We start from the raw sequence: 18,886 nt of genomic DNA, 5'->3' as shown, positions 1-18,886 counted from the left end.
CACTTGGCTGGATGAGTGCAGTCGCAACAACACTGAAGAAGTTTGGAGATGTTAATTATGCCCCTCTCTCCTAAACAGTAGCCAACAGTAGCTGATTTGTGATTCCAGCCAACTGAAGTTCGGTGTGACTATTTTCAGTGGTTTTCAAGTTTTTAAAAAAGATAATTGGAGCTTCAAGAAACATTATTTTAACCATTTAACGTAGGAACTCTGTTGCAAACACAGTATTACAGAAGGTGATCTGATTTTGAGGGATGGGTGTACTTACAGAGTGTCTGCAAATGGGGAGTGGTTGGGCTGCCCGAGACCACTGGAGAGTACATAAGGTTTTGTTTGCTCGAGTCGTGAGCTATTGTCTCCTAACTTCATCATTGCTAAGCAACCAGCCTTCATCAGTGTTCCGTTTGCATTGTCACTCAGACAACTAGCAACCTTTAGACAGTCAGGAATGAAATCATTATTGTGACACCAACAGCAGAGACCGATTCAGAAAGACTGACTCTTAAACTTTGAACTGTTTGGAATCTCAAATAATAACAATCTGTTCCAGCTCCTCCCCACCCCAGTCCCTCCCTGAAATACTCCAACATGTTAAAATGTGCCTCTTTCTTTCAGAAGGGTTTGGTGAACCGACCATAGAGAACGAAGGGGCTGCAAATACCTTCGGACACAAACCAGCTCTCAACAGAGAGGCCATTCCTGACAGCTGTCCCAGAAAGGGGGAGAAACGGATGGAATTTGTATTGATGGTAAGATGCCCTTAAAGTACTATATGGTGTATTACTGAGATTATAAAATACAGCACCTCTTATTGAGGAGTGTGTAAAATACAACATATCACAAAGCTGCAAGATTTTTACATATAAAGATACTGATGGAGCAACTCTCTCTTGGTTTTGCTCTGAGCCAGCTAGGGGAAGACAATCAGGCTGATTGCTGTCTAATGACTCCTGCTTGAAAATGTCTGCATGTGTTTGTGTGGATATTTATGAGGACAAGATTGTGCTGGGTTCTGATGCCTCCTACAAACAAATAGTCTGCTGACAGTCACTGTCTGGGCTCGATGACTAAAATGCCATCTGGGTGGGGAACCAAAGGTGCCTTGTGCTTGTGGAACCACACCCAGCAAAATGGCAACTTCAACTTAGAGGAGAAGAGAAAAACATTGAGAGAAAAAAGGGAACTTCACAGAAAGTAAAGAGGAATTTGGTAGGTGTCAGAGTGCTTATCTCAGTGTATATGATAGGTGCTTGTTTCAGTGTATATCAGATTATACTGGAGAAATAATTTTGCAGTTTGCTATTTATGGCAAAATCACAAACCTGTGTGTAAAGTAGTTTTTTCGATTTGACTATAAGTAGCAGTGGAAATGTTTTTTTATCTTTAGTGAGACAATATAGCAGAGATTGCTGCTGTTGTTTCTTTTTAATCCTCTGATGTTCCTCTTATTTTGCTCACTGATCGTCCAAGGTTATATCACTGGCCCAGAGGCTGGGCAACTAACCTGCTTCCAGAGCCTACAAGTGCTGCTTTGAACCAGTGCCCAGCGTGGTGAAGTAGTTCAGTAATATAAAGTCTGTGCTGAAGTAGCTGACCACAGCTGGGCTTGCAGTAGAGTTACTACAATTGCCATCAGCATCTTAGGGATATGGAGTGCAAAAAAAAAATCAGCCAATGTTCCTTGTATCTGATTGCTACCAAATGACTCCCACTGGATACTGTGATTGGTGGATGTTGGGTGAGGACAGGTTTGAGTTGGTGAGGCCCCCACAGTATGTCTGCTGACAGTCAGTGTCTGGATCCAATTGGCTTCTCACTCAATGCAGAGGTAACATGGAGTTAGGGTGACCACCCATCCAGTATTGAATCGGAAAATCTGGTTTCACCTGGTAATTTTGATCATATTTGGTTTGGACAATGGGCACCGCAGCTTTTCAAATGCCCCACACCAGCCAGTTAGGGTCTAGACAAAAGTAATCACCTCAATTCATTACAAGGGTTCACCCTGGCAATGTGTTTTGAGAACTCTTCATCAAACACTGGAAATTGTTTGAACCAGTGTTGAATTTTAAAAACATTTATTAAAGATAATTTTTATCTCTGGTTTGTATGTTTCGATGGGTTAGCCAACCACAAGATCAAATAGTGAGGATGAGACAACCACCATTGGTATAAGACCACAGGAATTATTTCTGAACACCCCAACTACACCGGATAAACCACCCAGGTGGATCCAGGCCGTACCGCAATCAACACCAGAGGAAAAGAGGTGGCACCAGACACGGACTGTTCAGGCGGATCTCGTACCCATCAATGTGACTGGTATGAGGCATTCCCTTTTACATTTGTCACAGACACACTGCTTAGTAGAGGCTGGGCGTGGGGGCAGAGTCAAACAGTGCAAAATGAAGCTGAGCAGCAGGGTTGATCATTGCAACTGTGGCTGGAGATAAGATCAATCAGTGCAAGTGTGGAGCCAGGGATTCAGGGTCAATCAGTGCAAGGTGGAGATGGGGGATCGGGGTCAATCAGTGCAAGGTGGAGATGGGGGATCGGGGTCAATCAGTGCAAGGTGGAGATGGGGGATTGGGGTCAATAAGTGCAAGGTGGAGATGGGGGATCGGGGTCAATCAGTGCAAGGTGGAGATGGGGGATCGGGGTCAATCAGTGCAAGATGGAGATGGGGGATCGGGGTCAATCAGTGCAAGGTGGAGATGGGGGATCGGGGTCAATCAGTGCAAGGTGGAGATGGGGGATCGGGGTCAATCAGTGCAAGATGGAGATGGGGATCGGGGTCATTCAGTGCAAGGTGGAGATGGGGGATCGGGGTCAATCAGTGCAAGATGGAGATGGGGATCGGGGTCATTCAGTGCAAGGTGGAGATGGGGGATCGGGGTCAATCAGTGCAAGGTGGAGATGGGGGATCGGGGTCAATCAGTGCAAGATGGAGATGGGGATCGGGGTCATTCAGTGCAAGGTGGAGATGGGGGATCGGGGTCAATCAGTGCAAGATGGAGATGGGGATCGGGGTCATTCAGTGCAAGGTGGAGATGGGGGATCGGGGTCAATCAGTGCAAGGTGGAGATGGGGGATCGGGGTCAATCAGTGCAAGGTGGAGATGGGGGATCGGGGTCAATCAATGCAAGGTGGAGATGGGGGATCGGGGCCAATCAGTGCAAGGTGGAGATGGGGGAACGGGGTCAATCAGTGCAAGATGGAGATGGGGGATCGGGGTCAATCAGTGCAAGGTGGAGATGGGGGATCGGGGTCAATCAGTGCAAGGTGGAGATGGGGGATCGGGGTCAATCAGTGCAAGGTGGAGATGGGGGATCGGGGTCAATCAATGCAAGGTGGAGATGGGGGAACGGGGTCAATCAGTGCAAGGTGGAGATGGGGGATCGGGGTCAATCAGTGCAAGATGGAGATGGGGGATCGGGGTCAATCAATGCAAGGTGGAGATGGGGGAACGGGGTCAATCAGTGCAAGATGGAGATGGGGGAACGGGGTCAATCAGTGCAAGGTGGAGATGGGGGATCGGGGTCAATCAATGCAAGGTGGAGATGGGGGAACGGGGTCAATCAGTGCAAGATGGAGATGGGGGATCGGGGTCAATCAATGCAAGGTGGAGATGGGGGAACGGGGTCAATCAGTGCAAGGTGGAGATGGGGGAACGAGGTCAATCAGTGCAAGGTGGAGATGGGGGAACGGGGTCAATCAGTGCAAGGTGGAGATGGGGGATCGGGGGTCAATCAGTGCAAGGTGGAGATGGGGGATCGGGGTCAATCAGTGCAAGGTGGAGATGGGGGATCGGGGTCAATCAGTGCAAGGTGGAGATGGGGGATCGGGGTCAATCAGTGCAAGGTGGAGATGGGGGAACGGGGTCAATCAGTGCAAGATGGAGATGGGGGATCGGGGTCAATCAGTGCAAGGTGGAGATGGGGGATCGGGGTCAATCAGTGCAAGGTGGAGATGGGGGATCGGGGTCAATCAGTGCAAGGTGGAGATGGGGGATCGGGGTCAATCAGTGCAAGGTGGAGATGGGGGATCGGGGTCAATCAGTTCAAGGTGGAGATGGGGGATCGGGGTCAATCAGTGCAAGGTGGAGATGGGGGATCGGGGTCAATCAGTGCAAGGTGGAGATGGGGGATCGGGGTCAATCAGTGCAAGGTGGAGATGGGGGATCGGGGTCAATCAGTGCAAGGTGGAGATGGGGGATCGGGGTCAATCAGTGCAAGGTGGAGATGGGGGATCGGGGTCAATCAGTGCAAGGTGGAGATGGGGGATCGGGGTCAATCAGTGCAAGGTGGAGATGGGGGATCGGGGTCAATCAGTGCAAGGTGGAGCTCAGGGAACAGGAATTTCATGAATTTCTAATTATGCTGGTGGCACCTACTGGAAGAAATCGGTACATCAGTTTGTACAGATCTGGGCATTCGTGAATAGTCTACATATTTTGCTTTGTACTCAGTATTTCCTTTGCTTTTCGCTCATCTATTCTCCCCAATTTTCTCCCCATCTGAGGGTGTTGACTCCTTGACGGGGTACAGTTCTACAGGTGCGAGTCAACCTCCAGTGCTTCACCCACGTGATTATTCTTCATGTGTAAACCATACTGACTGTTGGCAGGCTATTTGAACAGACGAGGCATCACAGCTGACCCTCGTCTGGCTTCACTCCTTGTCCACACATACAGTTTCTAGCACAGGTTGGAAAGGTGCAGGAACCCCGGCTGATTTTGCCCTCCCTAACCCGGAGGCATTGAGACTGATATGGTGCCCCTAACACCATAGCTCAACAATGACTGGGGACCTTCCTGGTCCGTATGGCCAGCTACTGACTGGATAAACTCACTGAACCATCAAGAAGGCGCCATTGCTTTTGAAAAACACCCATGCGCCATGATATTTACTTCTTCCAGATCTTGAACAATGATAAATATATTTATTTGTGAAAGAAATCACATTTCTAATACATTAGTTTTGATAATATTTGCTGTGATCTTGACTGGGTGCATGACAAGAGTTTTGTTAATAAACTGCATTTTTTTTTAATATGTTGTTTTGTCTGAGTTCTATCCATGATAGGTAAAATATAATTATGGGGACTGGGTGGAGCCATGAATTAGACATTGACAGTTAATCTTTGGGACCTGGGTTCAAATGCAGACCAGACTGATGGGATGAAAGTCTTCTCTGTAAGGATCATATGTTAAGTGAGTTTGAGTGGCCCACTGATACCTCACCCAAGTGACCATTCTTCATATGTGAGCCCAGTGTCAGCAGGTAGACCAACCTTGGAGGGCATCACAGCTGATCTTGTATTCACCCAGTTTTCCATTCATGTTACTGGATAGCAAACAGGAATGGGAATCCCAGCTGATCTGTCCCCCTCCCCAGACTAGGAGTGCTGAAACTATCTGTAGCAACCCAACCAGTGTCTTGACTGGGTTCAACCCTGAGACCTTTCCTATTCTGTACCACATTCGAACATTTAATTACCAACTGAAGCATAGAGTGCTATTCTTTGTAACGAGTGAGTCCATTTCAATCATTAACAAACTCGCATGGAAAAATAGCCTGCTGACATTTACTGATGCACGGCCACTTGAAGAGGTATAGGAAAAGGAGTAGGAGGTATAGGAAGGCTTTTAGCACCCACATCCCAGAAAGAATCAGTTCCTTCAATACAAGCAAGGGAAAAATTAAGAGTAGGCAAGGACACCAATGCCAGATACACCTCATTTGTAATAATATGGCTTTGAGGAAGATTCACTTGTTTTTATCTTTGCTTTTGTTCAGGGGAGACCTTTGAGCGGCACGCGAGCATGCGCCACTCTTTGTTCAACACAGAGACCGCGATGAACCCAAAGAGTACCCTGAGGAGGAGGCGGACAATCACTGGCTTGCCCGAGTCAGCTCAGCCTCAGCAAGGTGAGCTCCCCTCTCTGATCAAATCCCTATTTTATTTTTGCTGCATTCCTGTACATTGAGGAGTCGAGATTAATGTTCATACAGCTCAGTTTGTGGGTAATCATTTTCCGTTGCTGGAAGTGCCAGGTGAAGGACCAGGACCCACAGGAAAGACACTATTGTGAGGAAATTGGGAATTTCTGTCTTTAGGTTTTATAAAATTCAAATAGAATCCAAAATTCGGCAGTTTTATTTGGGACGAGAGGTGGAGTACTTCTGGCATAGAGGGCCACAGATATGCCAGAGTTAAAATCATAGGATCATAGAATCATAGAAAGGTTACAGCACGGAAGGAGGCCATTTGGCCCATCAAGTCCATGCCAGCTCTATGCAAGAGCAATCTAGCTAGTCCCACTCCCCCGCCCTATCCCTGTAGTCCTGCAATTTTTTTCCTTTCAAGTACTTATCCAGTTCCCTTTTGAAGGCCATGATTGAATCTGCCTCCACCACCCCCTCAGGCAGTGCATTCCAGATCCTAACCACTTACTGCGTAAAAAAGTTTTTCCTCACACCTTTGGCTCTTTTGCCAATCACCTTAAATCTAAGTCCTCTGGCTCTTGACCCTTCCGCCAATGGGAATGGTTTATCTCTATCTACTCTGTCTAGACCCTTCATGATTTTGAATACCTCTATCAAATCTCTCAAATACTCACTAAATACCAATGGAACTGGAGCTATGCCTCCCCCGGAATGGAACATGTATACAAATGACAGGAAATCAATGGCAAAAGCCTCTGGCCCACAAATCCCACCATTTGAGGCAGAATTGCACCCAACATAAGCCTACAGGAAAGACGAGTAAGGTGCCTCCATGACTTGAATACCAGGAAGTGGTTGAGTTCACAGACTTTAACTGTCCACAAACCCTGGACTGAAATATCAGCTTTGCTTGGAGGGATTGGAGAAAACTTTTCTCAGTTGTGTTAGTAGAACAGAGTGTCTTCGATCAAACATCTCCAGCATTGCTGTTGTCACACAATGGCTTACAGGTGTCAAATGTCTCACTTCTTGCTTATTCATTGTAGAAGTGCAGTAAGAATAATCAGTGAGTGTGGCTGGACAGTAACTGTGTCTATTTACCATCGTATAGGGTACAAATTCCAATTGGTGAAGTTCATGTATGAATGCTTAATACACTTCTGCTACGTTGATGCTATTTTCACAAAGGCATTAAGTTGTTTATTTTTAATGCGTTAACACCTGTGTAAAAATAACACACACAGGAATGTAATATGAACACATTAAGCATTCTTATGTGAACTTCGACAAACAGAATTTCTATCCTTGGAAATGTGACTCAACATGCTACCGTGTTAAAATTGGCTCCACTCTGAGCTCTGTTTAAGATTGGCGAGCACTCCATCTAGTGGATAAAGTGGTTAACGAACTATCATACATTTCATTGCTGATTTTCATGAATTTTCTGCTTGTACACGTCTGAGGACAAACAGCAAGAAAAAGAAAAATACTGCATAGATTGGAAATCGAAAACAAAAACAGAAAGTTCTGGAAACACTCAGCAGGTCAGGTTGTGTCTGTGGTGAGAACAGACAAGTTTTTTTTTATTCGTTCACGGGATGTGGGCGTCGCTGGCAAGGCCGGCATTTATTGCCCATCCCTAATTGCCCTCGAGAAGGTGGTGGTGAGCCGTCTTCTTGAACCGCTGCAGTCCGTGTGGTGACGGTTCTCCCACAGTGCTGTTAGGAAGGGAGTTCCAGGATTTTGACCCAGCGACAATGAAGGAACGGCGATATATTTCCAAGTCGGGATGGTGTGTGACTTGGAGGGGAACGTGCAGGTGGTGTTGTTCCCATGCGCCTGCTGCCCTTGTCCTTCTAGGTGGTAGAGGTCGCGGGTTTGGGAGGTGCTGTCGAAGAAGCCTTGGCGAGTTGCTGCAGTGCATCCTGTGGATGGTGCACACTGCAGCCCCAGTGCGCCGGTGGTGAAGGGAGTGAATGTTTAGGGTGGTGGATGGGGTGCCAATCAAGCGGGCTGCTTTATCTTGGATGGTGTCGAGCTTCTTGAGTGTTGTTGGCGCTGCACTGATCCAGGCAAGTGGAGAGTATTCCATCACACTCCTGACTTGTGCCTTGTAGATGGTGGAAAGGCTTTGTGGAGTCAGGAGGTGAGTCACTCGCCGCAGAATACCCAGCCTCTGACCAGCTCTCGTAGCCACAGTATTTATATGGCTGGTCCAGTTAAGTTTCTGGTCAATGGTGACCCCCAGGATGTTGATGGTGGGGGATTCGGCGATGGTAATGCCGTTGAATGTCAACGTGTGGTTAGACTCTCTCTTGTTGGAGATGGTCATTGCCTGGCACTTATCTGGCGCGAATGTTACTTGCCACTTATGAGCCCAAGCCTGGATGTTGTCCAGGTCTTGCTGCATGCAGGCTCGGACTGCTTCATTATCTGAGGGGTTGCGAATGGAACTGAACACTGTGCAGTCATCAGCGAACATCCCCATTTCTGACCTTATGATGGAGGGAAGGTCATTGATGAAGCAGCTGAAGATGGTTGGGCCTAGGACACTGCCCTGAGGAACTCTTGCAGCAATGCCCTGGGGCTGAGATGATTGGCCTCCAACAACCACTACCATCTTCCTTTGTGCTAGGTATGACTCCAGCCACTGGAGAGTTTTCCCCCTGATTCCCATTGACTTCAATTTTACTAGGGCTCCTTGGTGCCACACTCGGTCAAATGCTGCCTTGATGTCAAGGGCAGTCACTCTCACCTCACCTCACCTCTGGAATTCAGCTCTTTTGTCCATGTTTGGACCAAGGCTGTAATGAGGTCTGGAGCCGAGTGGTCCTGGCGGAACCCAAACTGAGCATCGGTGAGCAGGTTATTGGTGAGTAAGTGCCGCTTGATAGCACTGTCGACGACACCTTCCATCACTTTGCTGATGATTGAGAGTAGACTGATGGGGCGGTAATTGGCCGGATTGGATTTGTCCTGCTTTTTGTGGACAGGACATACCTGGGCAATTTTCCACATTGCCGGGTGGATGCCAGTGTTGTAGCTGTACTGGAACAGCTTGGCTAGAGGCGCAGCTAGTTCTGGAGCACAGGTCTTCAGCACTACAGCTGGGATGTTGTCGGGGCCCATAGCCTTTGCTGTATCCAGTGCACTCAGCCGTTTCTTGATATCACGTGGAGTGAATCGAATTGGCCGAAGACTGGCTTCCGTGATGGTGGGGATATCGGGAGGAGGCTGAGATGGATTATCCACTCGGCACTTCTGGCTGAAGATGGTTGCAAACGCTTCAGCCTTGTCTTTTGCACTCACGTGCTGGACTCCGCCATCATTGAGAATGGGGATGTTTGCAGAGCCTCCTCCTCCCGTTAGTTGTTTAATTGTCCACCACCATTCACGACTGGATGTGGCAGGACTGCAGAGCTTTGATCTGATTCAACTTGATTTGCCAAACCAAAGTTGCCGAAAATGTAATGCTATCTCCGAATTTCGAGAGGGCTTGATTTAAAAAGATGACAGAGGACTTGAATTGAAGAAAACTGGAATACCTTTCAGTTTACTCTAAAGTTGCAAGTGTCAAAGTGGACACAGATTTAACCCTGGAAAAAATAAGGGGCCTCAAAACAAATCAGGCTGCTTGTCTGGACGGCAGTTACCTGAGAACGCTCAAAAAAGGGGACCCGTGCTCAATGAGCCCTTGCTTATGTATTTAACGGCTGGCTAGTGTCAGGGATTGCTGCTGTGTACTGAAGAGAGGCTCACATGGTATCAATTTTCAAAAAAGGCAACATGTCAGAAGCAGGAAATGATAAGCCCATTAGTTTGAATTCAGTTATAGGCAAGTTGCTAGAAGGGCTGATTAGAGATACATTGTATGACCATATGGCCGGAGAAGAGGTTATTGCAGAGTCTCAACATGGCTTCGGGAAAACAAGGTCATATCTTACCGAGTTACTAGATCGGTGGATTGTAGGGAGCTCAGGTATTGTATACCTGGATTTTCAAAAAGTCTTTGACAAGGTGTCACGCAATAGGCTACTTTACAAGATAGTGTCCTGTGGGATTGGCATTCAGATCTAGGGTTGGATAAGGAATTGGTTGAATCCTCGTAGACGGAAGGTTGTTATTAATGGTAGTGGTTCTGCCTGGAGACTGGTTACTGGTGAAGTCTCGCAGGGATTGGTGTTACAACTGTTCCTCTTCACAATCTTTACTAATGATCTCGATGAAGGCTTTGGGGGAACTGCCTGCAATTTCATAGATGATACAAAGATTTGTGTGAGCGCTAGGATAATAGATGAGAAAACCCAACTACAATCAGACCTAGATGCAATGGGGGATAGGCCCACAACTAGCAGGTGTCACTTAGTACAGATAAAGGCAGGATTCCAAGCTGAAGACTGTTGGCTGGGATAAGACTTAGGCGCAGCAGCAGCAGCAACAACAACAACTTGCATTTATGTAGCGCCTTTAACGTAGTAAAACATCCCAAGGTGCATCACAGCAGCGTTACCAAGCAAAATTTGCCACATAAGGAGATATTAGGACAGGTGACAAAGAGTTGGTTTTAAGGAGCAACTTAAAGGAGGAGAGGTAAGGAGGTGGACAGGTTTAGGGAAGAAATTCCAGAGCTTCGGGCCTAGGCAGCTGAAGGCACGGCCGCCGATGGTGGAACGATGGGGATGCGCAAGAGGCCAGAATTGGAGGAGCAGAGAGATCTCGGAGGGTTGCAGGGCTGGAGGAGGTTACAGAGATGTTACAGTACATGCATCTCTAAAGCTTCACGACCAGTGAACCAAGGCTATAACAAAAGCAAATAGAGTATTAGGATGTGTTGCTAGGACAACCCAATACAATATTTCTATCCCACTGTTTCTCTATTCTCCCTATGTTTGTTTTTCCCTTTATACCTGTTTCTTTGATATCATTTGTCACATATAGAAACACTCAGCGGTCTTCCTCCAGCTGTGAAATACTCATTCACGATTTTAGAAGACATTTTTTCATTTTCATGTTGCTGCATCTGCTCAGCCTTTAATATCTTTTCCTGCATTCAACCACTCTGAGTATAAGTACTTTGAGTACAGTTTCACAAAGTGCCGATGGTGTACTGCTTTGCCACCTAATGTTGACTGGTATGTATTACAGTGATATAATCTGAACTGGCTGGTATTCAGGAACGCCACAGTAATTCACACAGTTTCAAACAGAAACAGTGGGGCCAGTGTTAGTCCCTGTTACACCCCATAAACATTTGCAACAGAGCAGAAAAATAAGTGGAGATTGGTGCTGCTGGATCTCCACTCACTTGTGTTTGGTGGGTATTTCTATAGGCTGCATATAGTGACATCACAAGTCCCAGCTAGAATAGAGATGATTGGGTAATTCCCCCATCAATCATGCCTGGAGACCGCACTGCTGTAAATGACTTAGATTGGTTTTACACAGATAATTTGTATGTGACTATCCTGCACTCACTGTATTTTGCTGGAGAAATAATTCAGCTTTTAGCAGGAGACTTTTGGTCATGAGAGTTGTTTGCTGTAGTTCATAGAGACTCTGTTTAAATAGACTCTGTTTGCTGAGCAAATAGACTCTATTTGCTATGCTGTTTAAATAGACCTTGCTACTCTGTTTACACAGACTCTATTTGCTACTCTGTTTACATAGAATCTGTTTGCTACTCTGTTTACATAGAGTGTGTTTGCTACTCTGTTTACATAGAGTGTGTTTGCTACTCTGTTTAAATAGACTCTGCTTGCTACTCTGTTTACATAGACTCTGTTTGCTACTCTGCTTACATGGAGTCTGTTTGCTACTCTGCTTACATAGAGTCTGTTTGCTACTCTGCTTACATGGAGTCTGTTTGCTACTCTACTTACATAGAGTCTGTTTGCTACTCTGTTTACATAGAGTGTGTTTGCTACTCTGTTTAAATAGACTCTGCTTGCTACTCTGTTTACATAGACTCTGTTTGCTACTCTGCTTACATGGAGTCTGTTTGCTACTCTACTTACATAGAGTCTGTTTGCTACTCTGTTTACATAGAGTGTGTTTGCTACTCTGTTTAAATAGACTCTGCTTGCTACTCTGTTTACATAGACTCTGTTTGCTACTCTGCTTACATAGAGTCTGTTTGCTACTCTACTTACATCGAGTCTGTTTGCTACTCTGCTTACATAGAGTCTGTTTGCTACTCTGTTTACATAGACTCTGCTTGCTACTCTGTTTACATAGAGTCTGTTTGCTACTCTGCTTACATAGAGTCTGTTTGCTACTCTGCTTACATAGAGTCTGTTTGCTACTCTGTTTACATAGACTCTGCTTGCTACTCTGTTTACATAGAGTCTGTTTGCTACTCTGTTTACATAGACTCTGCTTGTTACTCTTTACATACAGTTTGCTGTAAGTCCTGTCATCTCACCCCACCTCCAACTCATTGGCTAACACAGTGGTGTCAATAGACACAGTGATTTCTACATGTACGTTTCAACAACATCTTGCATTTATAGAGCACCTTTAACATAGTAAAACGACTCAAGGCGCTTCACAGGAGCATAATCAGGCACGGAGTTGGGAGTTGATAGCATGTTCAAGGACTTTGGAGAGGAAAGGGAGGTTGGAGATGGGGCGGTAGATTGCAGGGGCGGTAGATTGCAAGGACAGAGGGGTCAAAGGTGTTTTTTTTGAGGATGGGGTGTGATGATGGCAGAGTTGAAAGGGAGGAGGACAGTGTCCTGAGAAGAGGAAACCGTTTACAATATCAATTAACATGGGGGGGGGGGGGGCAGGAAGGGAAGTTGGGTGGTCAGCAGTTTAGTAGGAATAGGGTCGTGGGAACTGGAAGTGTGTCTCATGGTCAAGATGAGCTCGGAGAAGGCATGAGAGGTCCCAGAAATGGGTGAGGGCCTTGTTAAAATAATCTAATGTAGCAGAAACAATGTAATTTTGAACCCCGTGTCATTTGCCAATATTTACACTGAAACATAGAATTGTATAGAATGTACAGCACAGAAACAGGCCATTCAGCCCAACTGGTCTATGCTGGTGTTTATGCTCCACACGAGCCTCCTCCCACCCCTCTTCATCTAATCCTATCCACATACCCTTCTATTCCTTTCTCCCTCATGTGTTTATCTAGCTTCCCCTTAAATGCATCTATGCTATTTGTCTCAACTATTCCTTGTGGTACACATCTTCATAATTTTACCCATATAAAATGACTGACCAGTGTTGCGAGGCTTTGCATTGAAATGGAAAAGAATTTATGGGACAGACAGCCTCGTTCAGGAGCAAATGCAAATTATTTTTTCACTTTTTCTAATTTTATTTTTGGTCAATTTGTACGTGAAGTGGGTTTGTAGGAAGACTTTCAGTTTTTGAAAGCATTTTACATCTTGAGACATTGGGTGAATCTTTCTCTTTACATGCTACTTGTTGAGTATGGTAGCACAGATAGAGATGATCAAATTCTTTATAAAACTTGACATAATGATGACCTGGATGCAGACATTTTATGTAGGATCCTCCCTGCAGTAGCATCATGATGTCACCAAAGAAAGTGGAAAATTCTATACAAAATGGCTGCTTCCAGCAGCCTCTGTCCAGCAGTTGCAAAATACAAAATCAGGAACCAGTACGTGTACAGAATTACGTTACAATTCAGAACAATTATAACTTTACTTTAAAATGTAATTATAATATTTCTGAGTCTAAACTAGGTTGAATATCTTTGTAATACAACTGAATTCTCTGTTGCTTTTTGGTGCCAATTTTCTCTGCTCATCTCCTGAAAGGACGTAACAGGAGGGGATGGAGGGGGATTTCCTTCGGCCCACCATTGGTGGCCGTGCCTTCAGTTGTCTGGGCCCCGAGCACTGGAATCCCATTCCTAAACCTCGCCGCCTCTCTACCTCGCTCCTCCTTTAAGACGTTCCTTAAAACCTACCTCTTTGACCAAGCTTTTGGCCACCTATCCTAATATCTCCTTCCATGGCTCAGTGTCAAATTTTGTCTGATAACGCTTCTATGAAGTGCCTTGGGACATTTTACTGCATTAAAAGCATGTAAATGCAAGTGGTTGTTGTTGAAGAGAAAGAGTATGGGAGAGGAGGAGAAACTGCACTTTCTTTACAGCCCATAGAGTGTGCTACCTGGGGTTTGTTGTGTTTGGAATGTTATTTCTGCCACAGGGAGATCGGGAAAACTTACCTGTACTCATTTTACCAAGTCTGTCATTCCAAGGAAAGGCTTGCTGCAGTGCCGCATGGTGGACAAAGTTAGGAACTGTACTGCAATTTCACAGAAGAAGCTTAAGATCAGTTATGCTACGCTATTCGCCTCAGCTATTCCTTGTGGTACATATCTTCATAATTTTACCCATATAAAATGACTGTCCAGTGTTGCTAGGCTCTGCCTTGAAATGGAAAGGAATTTATGGGACAGACAGCCTCGTTCAGGTGCAAATGCAAATTATTTTTTCACTTTTTCTAATTTTATTTTTGGTCAATTTGTACGTGAAGTGGGTTTATAGGAAGACTTTAATTTTTTGAAAGCATTTTACACCTTGAGACATTGGGTGAATCTTTCTCTTTACATGCTACTTGTTGAATATGGTTGCACAGATAGAGATCATAAAATTCTTTATAAAACTTGATATAATGATGACCTGGATGCAGAAATTTTATGTAGGATCCTCCCTGCAGTAGCATCATGATGTCAATAGTCCTATAACTTTAGCTGTGCTGTCACTTTAATTAACAAGTCATTTATGTTGCTCTAACAGCGTCACCTACAGGCACAACACATTTAGAATATTGCAACCACACACTATTTTAATGTAAAATAGATATAATGGCCCAGAAATTGGCCAATAATGGCGAGGCTAACAGCGCTCACCGTTATTTCGGGGCAAATTGAAGAGCAAATTCTGGCGACTGCACATGCGCAGTCAAACAGGGAAAGCCGGAACTCACTCTTCCTGATTCCCTGCTGATCTGACAGTTTCGCATTAAAGAGATATCGTTGGTTGGAATCAATGGACCAGCGTGAACTTGCTCTCCTGCCCAGCTGGAAATGAAATAATCTCGCCAGAAAAAAGGCACACTGAATTATATCGGATCTAAACTAACTTTTAACGGTGTGGTAAGTATTAATGGCTGTCAAACAACCTGTCTGGCACTGAAAATTAACTTTCTCATTACTCCCGACTTTAATAGTTTTTGGACATTTAAAAAAAATTTAAATTAAAAAATGTTAATTTTTTATTTTTTCACTTTTTCTTTCTGTCTCTTCTTTCTCAGTCTTTTAATCTTGCCGTCTCTTTATTTTACTTTCTTGATCTGATTTCATTGTACATTTACTAATCTTATCTGACATTTCCTGGTTCTTAATTTGCGCGGTTTGTGAATGAGATTCACTTCCTGCTTCTCACAGCGTGGCTTGCTTCCAGCTGATTGGCTGAGGGGAGAAAGAGATCTTTCCCTGCTCTCACAGCTCAGAGAAGCCTGGGATTGACCACTGCACTTCTTGCAGGTCTCAATTAAAGCAAGTTGGTGTCCAGAAGCCCGCAAAAAGTTTGAGGGTGAGTTAGTTACTTACGAGTGCCAGCGACTTCCGTTCGCCACCTAGTGCAATTTCCGGCCCATTATCATTATTACAAAGAAACCCATGGCTTGCATGGATCTTGCAGCTATACAGTGCTACGCTAGTTATGCTTCATTTATTATATGGAGCTTCTTTGAAATGTTCTAACAAATGTCATTTAAATCAAAGGATCCAGTGTTAGCAGTATTTGCTTGCGATTCCCGCAGGTAATTCAAACGTGTCCAAAGCTATATTTAAATTTTTTGTGTCATTTAGGAACACTAAAAAGACTCAAGCTGTGCTGCTAACTAATGTCCTCTTATCTACATACAGAGTGTTCATCAGGTTATTTTGTTTTTCGTTCTAGGTCCTTCAACAGAAGGTTGCACATCTCCTCATGTACTAGTGAATGCAGAGGCAACCCAGCGTCTCTTTACTTTTGATGAAGATATGAGCGTTGCCAATGGGAAAAGAGACTCAGTCAGCAATCTTGGATTGGTACAGTGTTTCCCCACAACTCTCAGGAAGGTACATAGTGATCTGGGCCAAATAACCAACGCAAATCTATCTCAATCTTCAGGGAATATCACATTCACAACGAACAATACCCAGATGATACATGCGTCTCTAAGTGAACATAGTTTCTCTTCATTTAACACTTCTTGGGATCAAACGAGAGGATCTAGTTTTTCTTCTTCCTGGAACAATTCGAGTGGTGTAAACCCACCAAACTCTATGTCAATGGAAGCCATGCATGTTGATGGACATGCTCCAGTGACATTCAGTCAAAGTTACCGCAATGGCCAGTCTCACACACAGCGTTCAATTTGTTCCTCAGCTCAAAGACAATTGTTGCCTCATGCTAACATGTCCGATCCAGGAGGACCATGTCATTGCCCAGATAACCACATGGAGAGTCATCATTCTTCCAGCAGAGTTTGGAATGGCAGCAATTTGATGAATGCTCCTCACATTTCAGATATGGCTCTATCTGTGTCACTTCAGTGCTTGAAACATTCTTCACAGTGTGACTCGGGGCTATCACTGAATGCCAGCTCCCATCCAGAGTGTAACGTTGCATTATCAACATTTTTACCAAGGGAAGGCCAAACACAAAATACCAGAGGCCCTGCAGTTGGCTCTTTCTCATCAGCTCCAGGGGAAACAGCAGTGAGAGCTCAGAATCTTAAAGATATAAGGACTAACCATGAACAAATTATAGTTTACACGACCAATGACCCAGGTGAAGAAAAAAACGCAAACCTGGAACTCCCAGGTAACTTTAGTACAGATACTTGCAAGTTCCGTGAGCGATCACTGTCAACTCCAACAGATTCTGGTTCATGTTGTTCATCAGATGCTATAAGATGCTATGATTCCAAGTGTTATGACCACTCCCGGCGACATAGCGAAAATTATATAATGCGTTATCCAAGTGCCAGTTCAGAGGACAGCCAAAGTACTGAGAATGTATCTGTGATAACAGATCAGGAGGGACCACAGAAAACAAGGACTCGGTCAAGAAGTATCTCTCTGAAAAAGCCAAAGAAGAAGCCCGTTCCACCAGTGCGTGGTGTCTCTCTGAAAAAATGTGGAGCTGCTCCTAAACTTGAAAAAACTGAGCCAAATATCTCTCCTAGAGAAAATAGACCGACAAAGCTCTTTCTCCCTTCAGAGAAGCAAATAGTTCAAAGTGAATCAATAGACAGCAATGAATCCAGTGGCTTTATATCAGATGCCCGTTCCAGCTCTGCTACACCCACACTGAAAGATGGAGAACCCATACGGTACTCAGAGCATTGGTTCCTTAATGACTGGAAGTCCAATGATCCATACCGATCATTATCAAACTCTAGTACTGCAACAGGTATAACTGTGATTGAATGTGTCAAATCTCGGGGCAGTTCCGAATCCTTGACATCTCCATCTATTTCCAGAGCTACAACTCCATCCCAGTTATCTGTGGAGGCTGAATCTAAAATGTCTTCTCCAGGGAAGCTCCCTGGCCTGATGTCACCATCCAGTGGTTATTCAAGCCAGTCAGAAACTCCAACATCTTCTTTCCCCATGTCTGTTTATCAAGGCCCTGTACCACAACCAGGTGGCAAAGCAAAGCCCAAGGTGCCAGAGCGGAAGTCTTCATTGCAACCAACTTCACCTAATGAGAAGAGCCCAAAGTCAAAGCGTGTTTTTGATTTGCCCATTATGCCACCTCCTCATTTGGACCTGTCAGGACTTAAGCTATCTTTTAAAGGCAAATCCAAAACAAGCAGACGACACTCTGATTCCTCAAATAGTAATAAACCTAGCCAGAAACCTAGCCCTAACCAACCTTCTATGCCGGTCATAACACAGACTGTTTTGGAGTCAGTACGTCTTCGCTCAGTCAGCAGATCAGAAACTGAGGATAATGTGGATATTTTAGACTCACCACAGGAAACCCATACTGAATCCTCTGAAACACCCCAGAAAAAAGTCCGACCACCTGTTGCTGGAAAGCCACCAATGTCAAAAAGGCCTTCAAGTATTGTACTGAAGGTTTCTCCCACTGAGCAGACATCTCCTGTCGCTTCAAGACCTTCACCGGCTACTTCAAGAAAAAGTCTTGTCACTGTCTTTAGAAAGGTTGGGGTAAAGAAACAAGAGTCTGTAGATGACGCAGCAAGTCAGAAACCTTTGGCATCACCAGAAATTGCATCTGCTCAACAAAATTACCCTGAAAGTAACCACACAAGTGAAAAACAAACTAAAGGAGCACCAGGCACTGCAGAAGAGAGTCAAAGGAAAAGTCTTGCAGAGCTAACCAGGAGTTCCACTCAATGCATGGAGAAGAAGAAAAGTAAGACTCCACCACCTGTCCCTAAGAAACCAAATGTGCTGATTGTACCAACAAACACAGCACACATACTTGTAGTCACAGACAGATCAGAGCGGAGTCCATTACACAGCCCAACTGCCACTCCGGATTTCAACAGTGTAAATGCTTCATTTACCAATGTTACAGTTGGGGCAGACAGAAATCTGAAAGCGACCAAGGTGATTGCGCCACACGATCTGAACATTGGTGCAAGTATAGGGACTATACCAAGTACCAGCATTCATTTGGAGGAAAGCAGGAACAAAGAATACAATGATGGCTTTGGGATATGCCAAAATATAACACTGAGCACTTCTCCGGGTCAGAATCCTGCAGGTATGTGAGACGTCAGAATAGAAGCTGATTCTTTGCAAAGTAAAAACCTATAGATTTCCTGCTGCTGGGTGCTGTTGTAATGGCATGAACTTTGTGGCTGGTAGTGGAAAATACAATTTACACCACTACAATGGCACCCAGAACTCCATTGACTTTGCACCGT

General features: G+C 44.9%; 1 protein-coding gene across 2 annotated transcripts in view; it reads left to right on the top strand.

The window, feature by feature from the left end:
- Positions 1–18,886, top strand: part of nhsl2 (NHS-like 2) — a 271,813-nt gene that overhangs the window by 238,607 nt on the left and 14,320 nt on the right. For both annotated transcript variants that reach the window (XM_067997035.1, XM_067997036.1), the window contains exons 3-6: positions 616–749; positions 2,127–2,322; positions 5,799–5,930; positions 15,898–18,723. In XM_067997035.1, coding sequence (XP_067853136.1) covers positions 616–749; positions 2,127–2,322; positions 5,799–5,930; positions 15,898–18,723 — 3,288 coding nt within the window. The remainder of the gene's footprint in view (positions 1–615; positions 750–2,126; positions 2,323–5,798; positions 5,931–15,897; positions 18,724–18,886) is intronic.

The sequence above is a fragment of the Heptranchias perlo genome, chromosome 15, assembly GCF_035084215.1.
Source record: "Heptranchias perlo isolate sHepPer1 chromosome 15, sHepPer1.hap1, whole genome shotgun sequence".
NCBI lineage: Eukaryota > Metazoa > Chordata > Chondrichthyes > Hexanchiformes > Hexanchidae > Heptranchias > Heptranchias perlo.
This window is presented reverse-complemented; position numbering and strand designations above follow the sequence as displayed.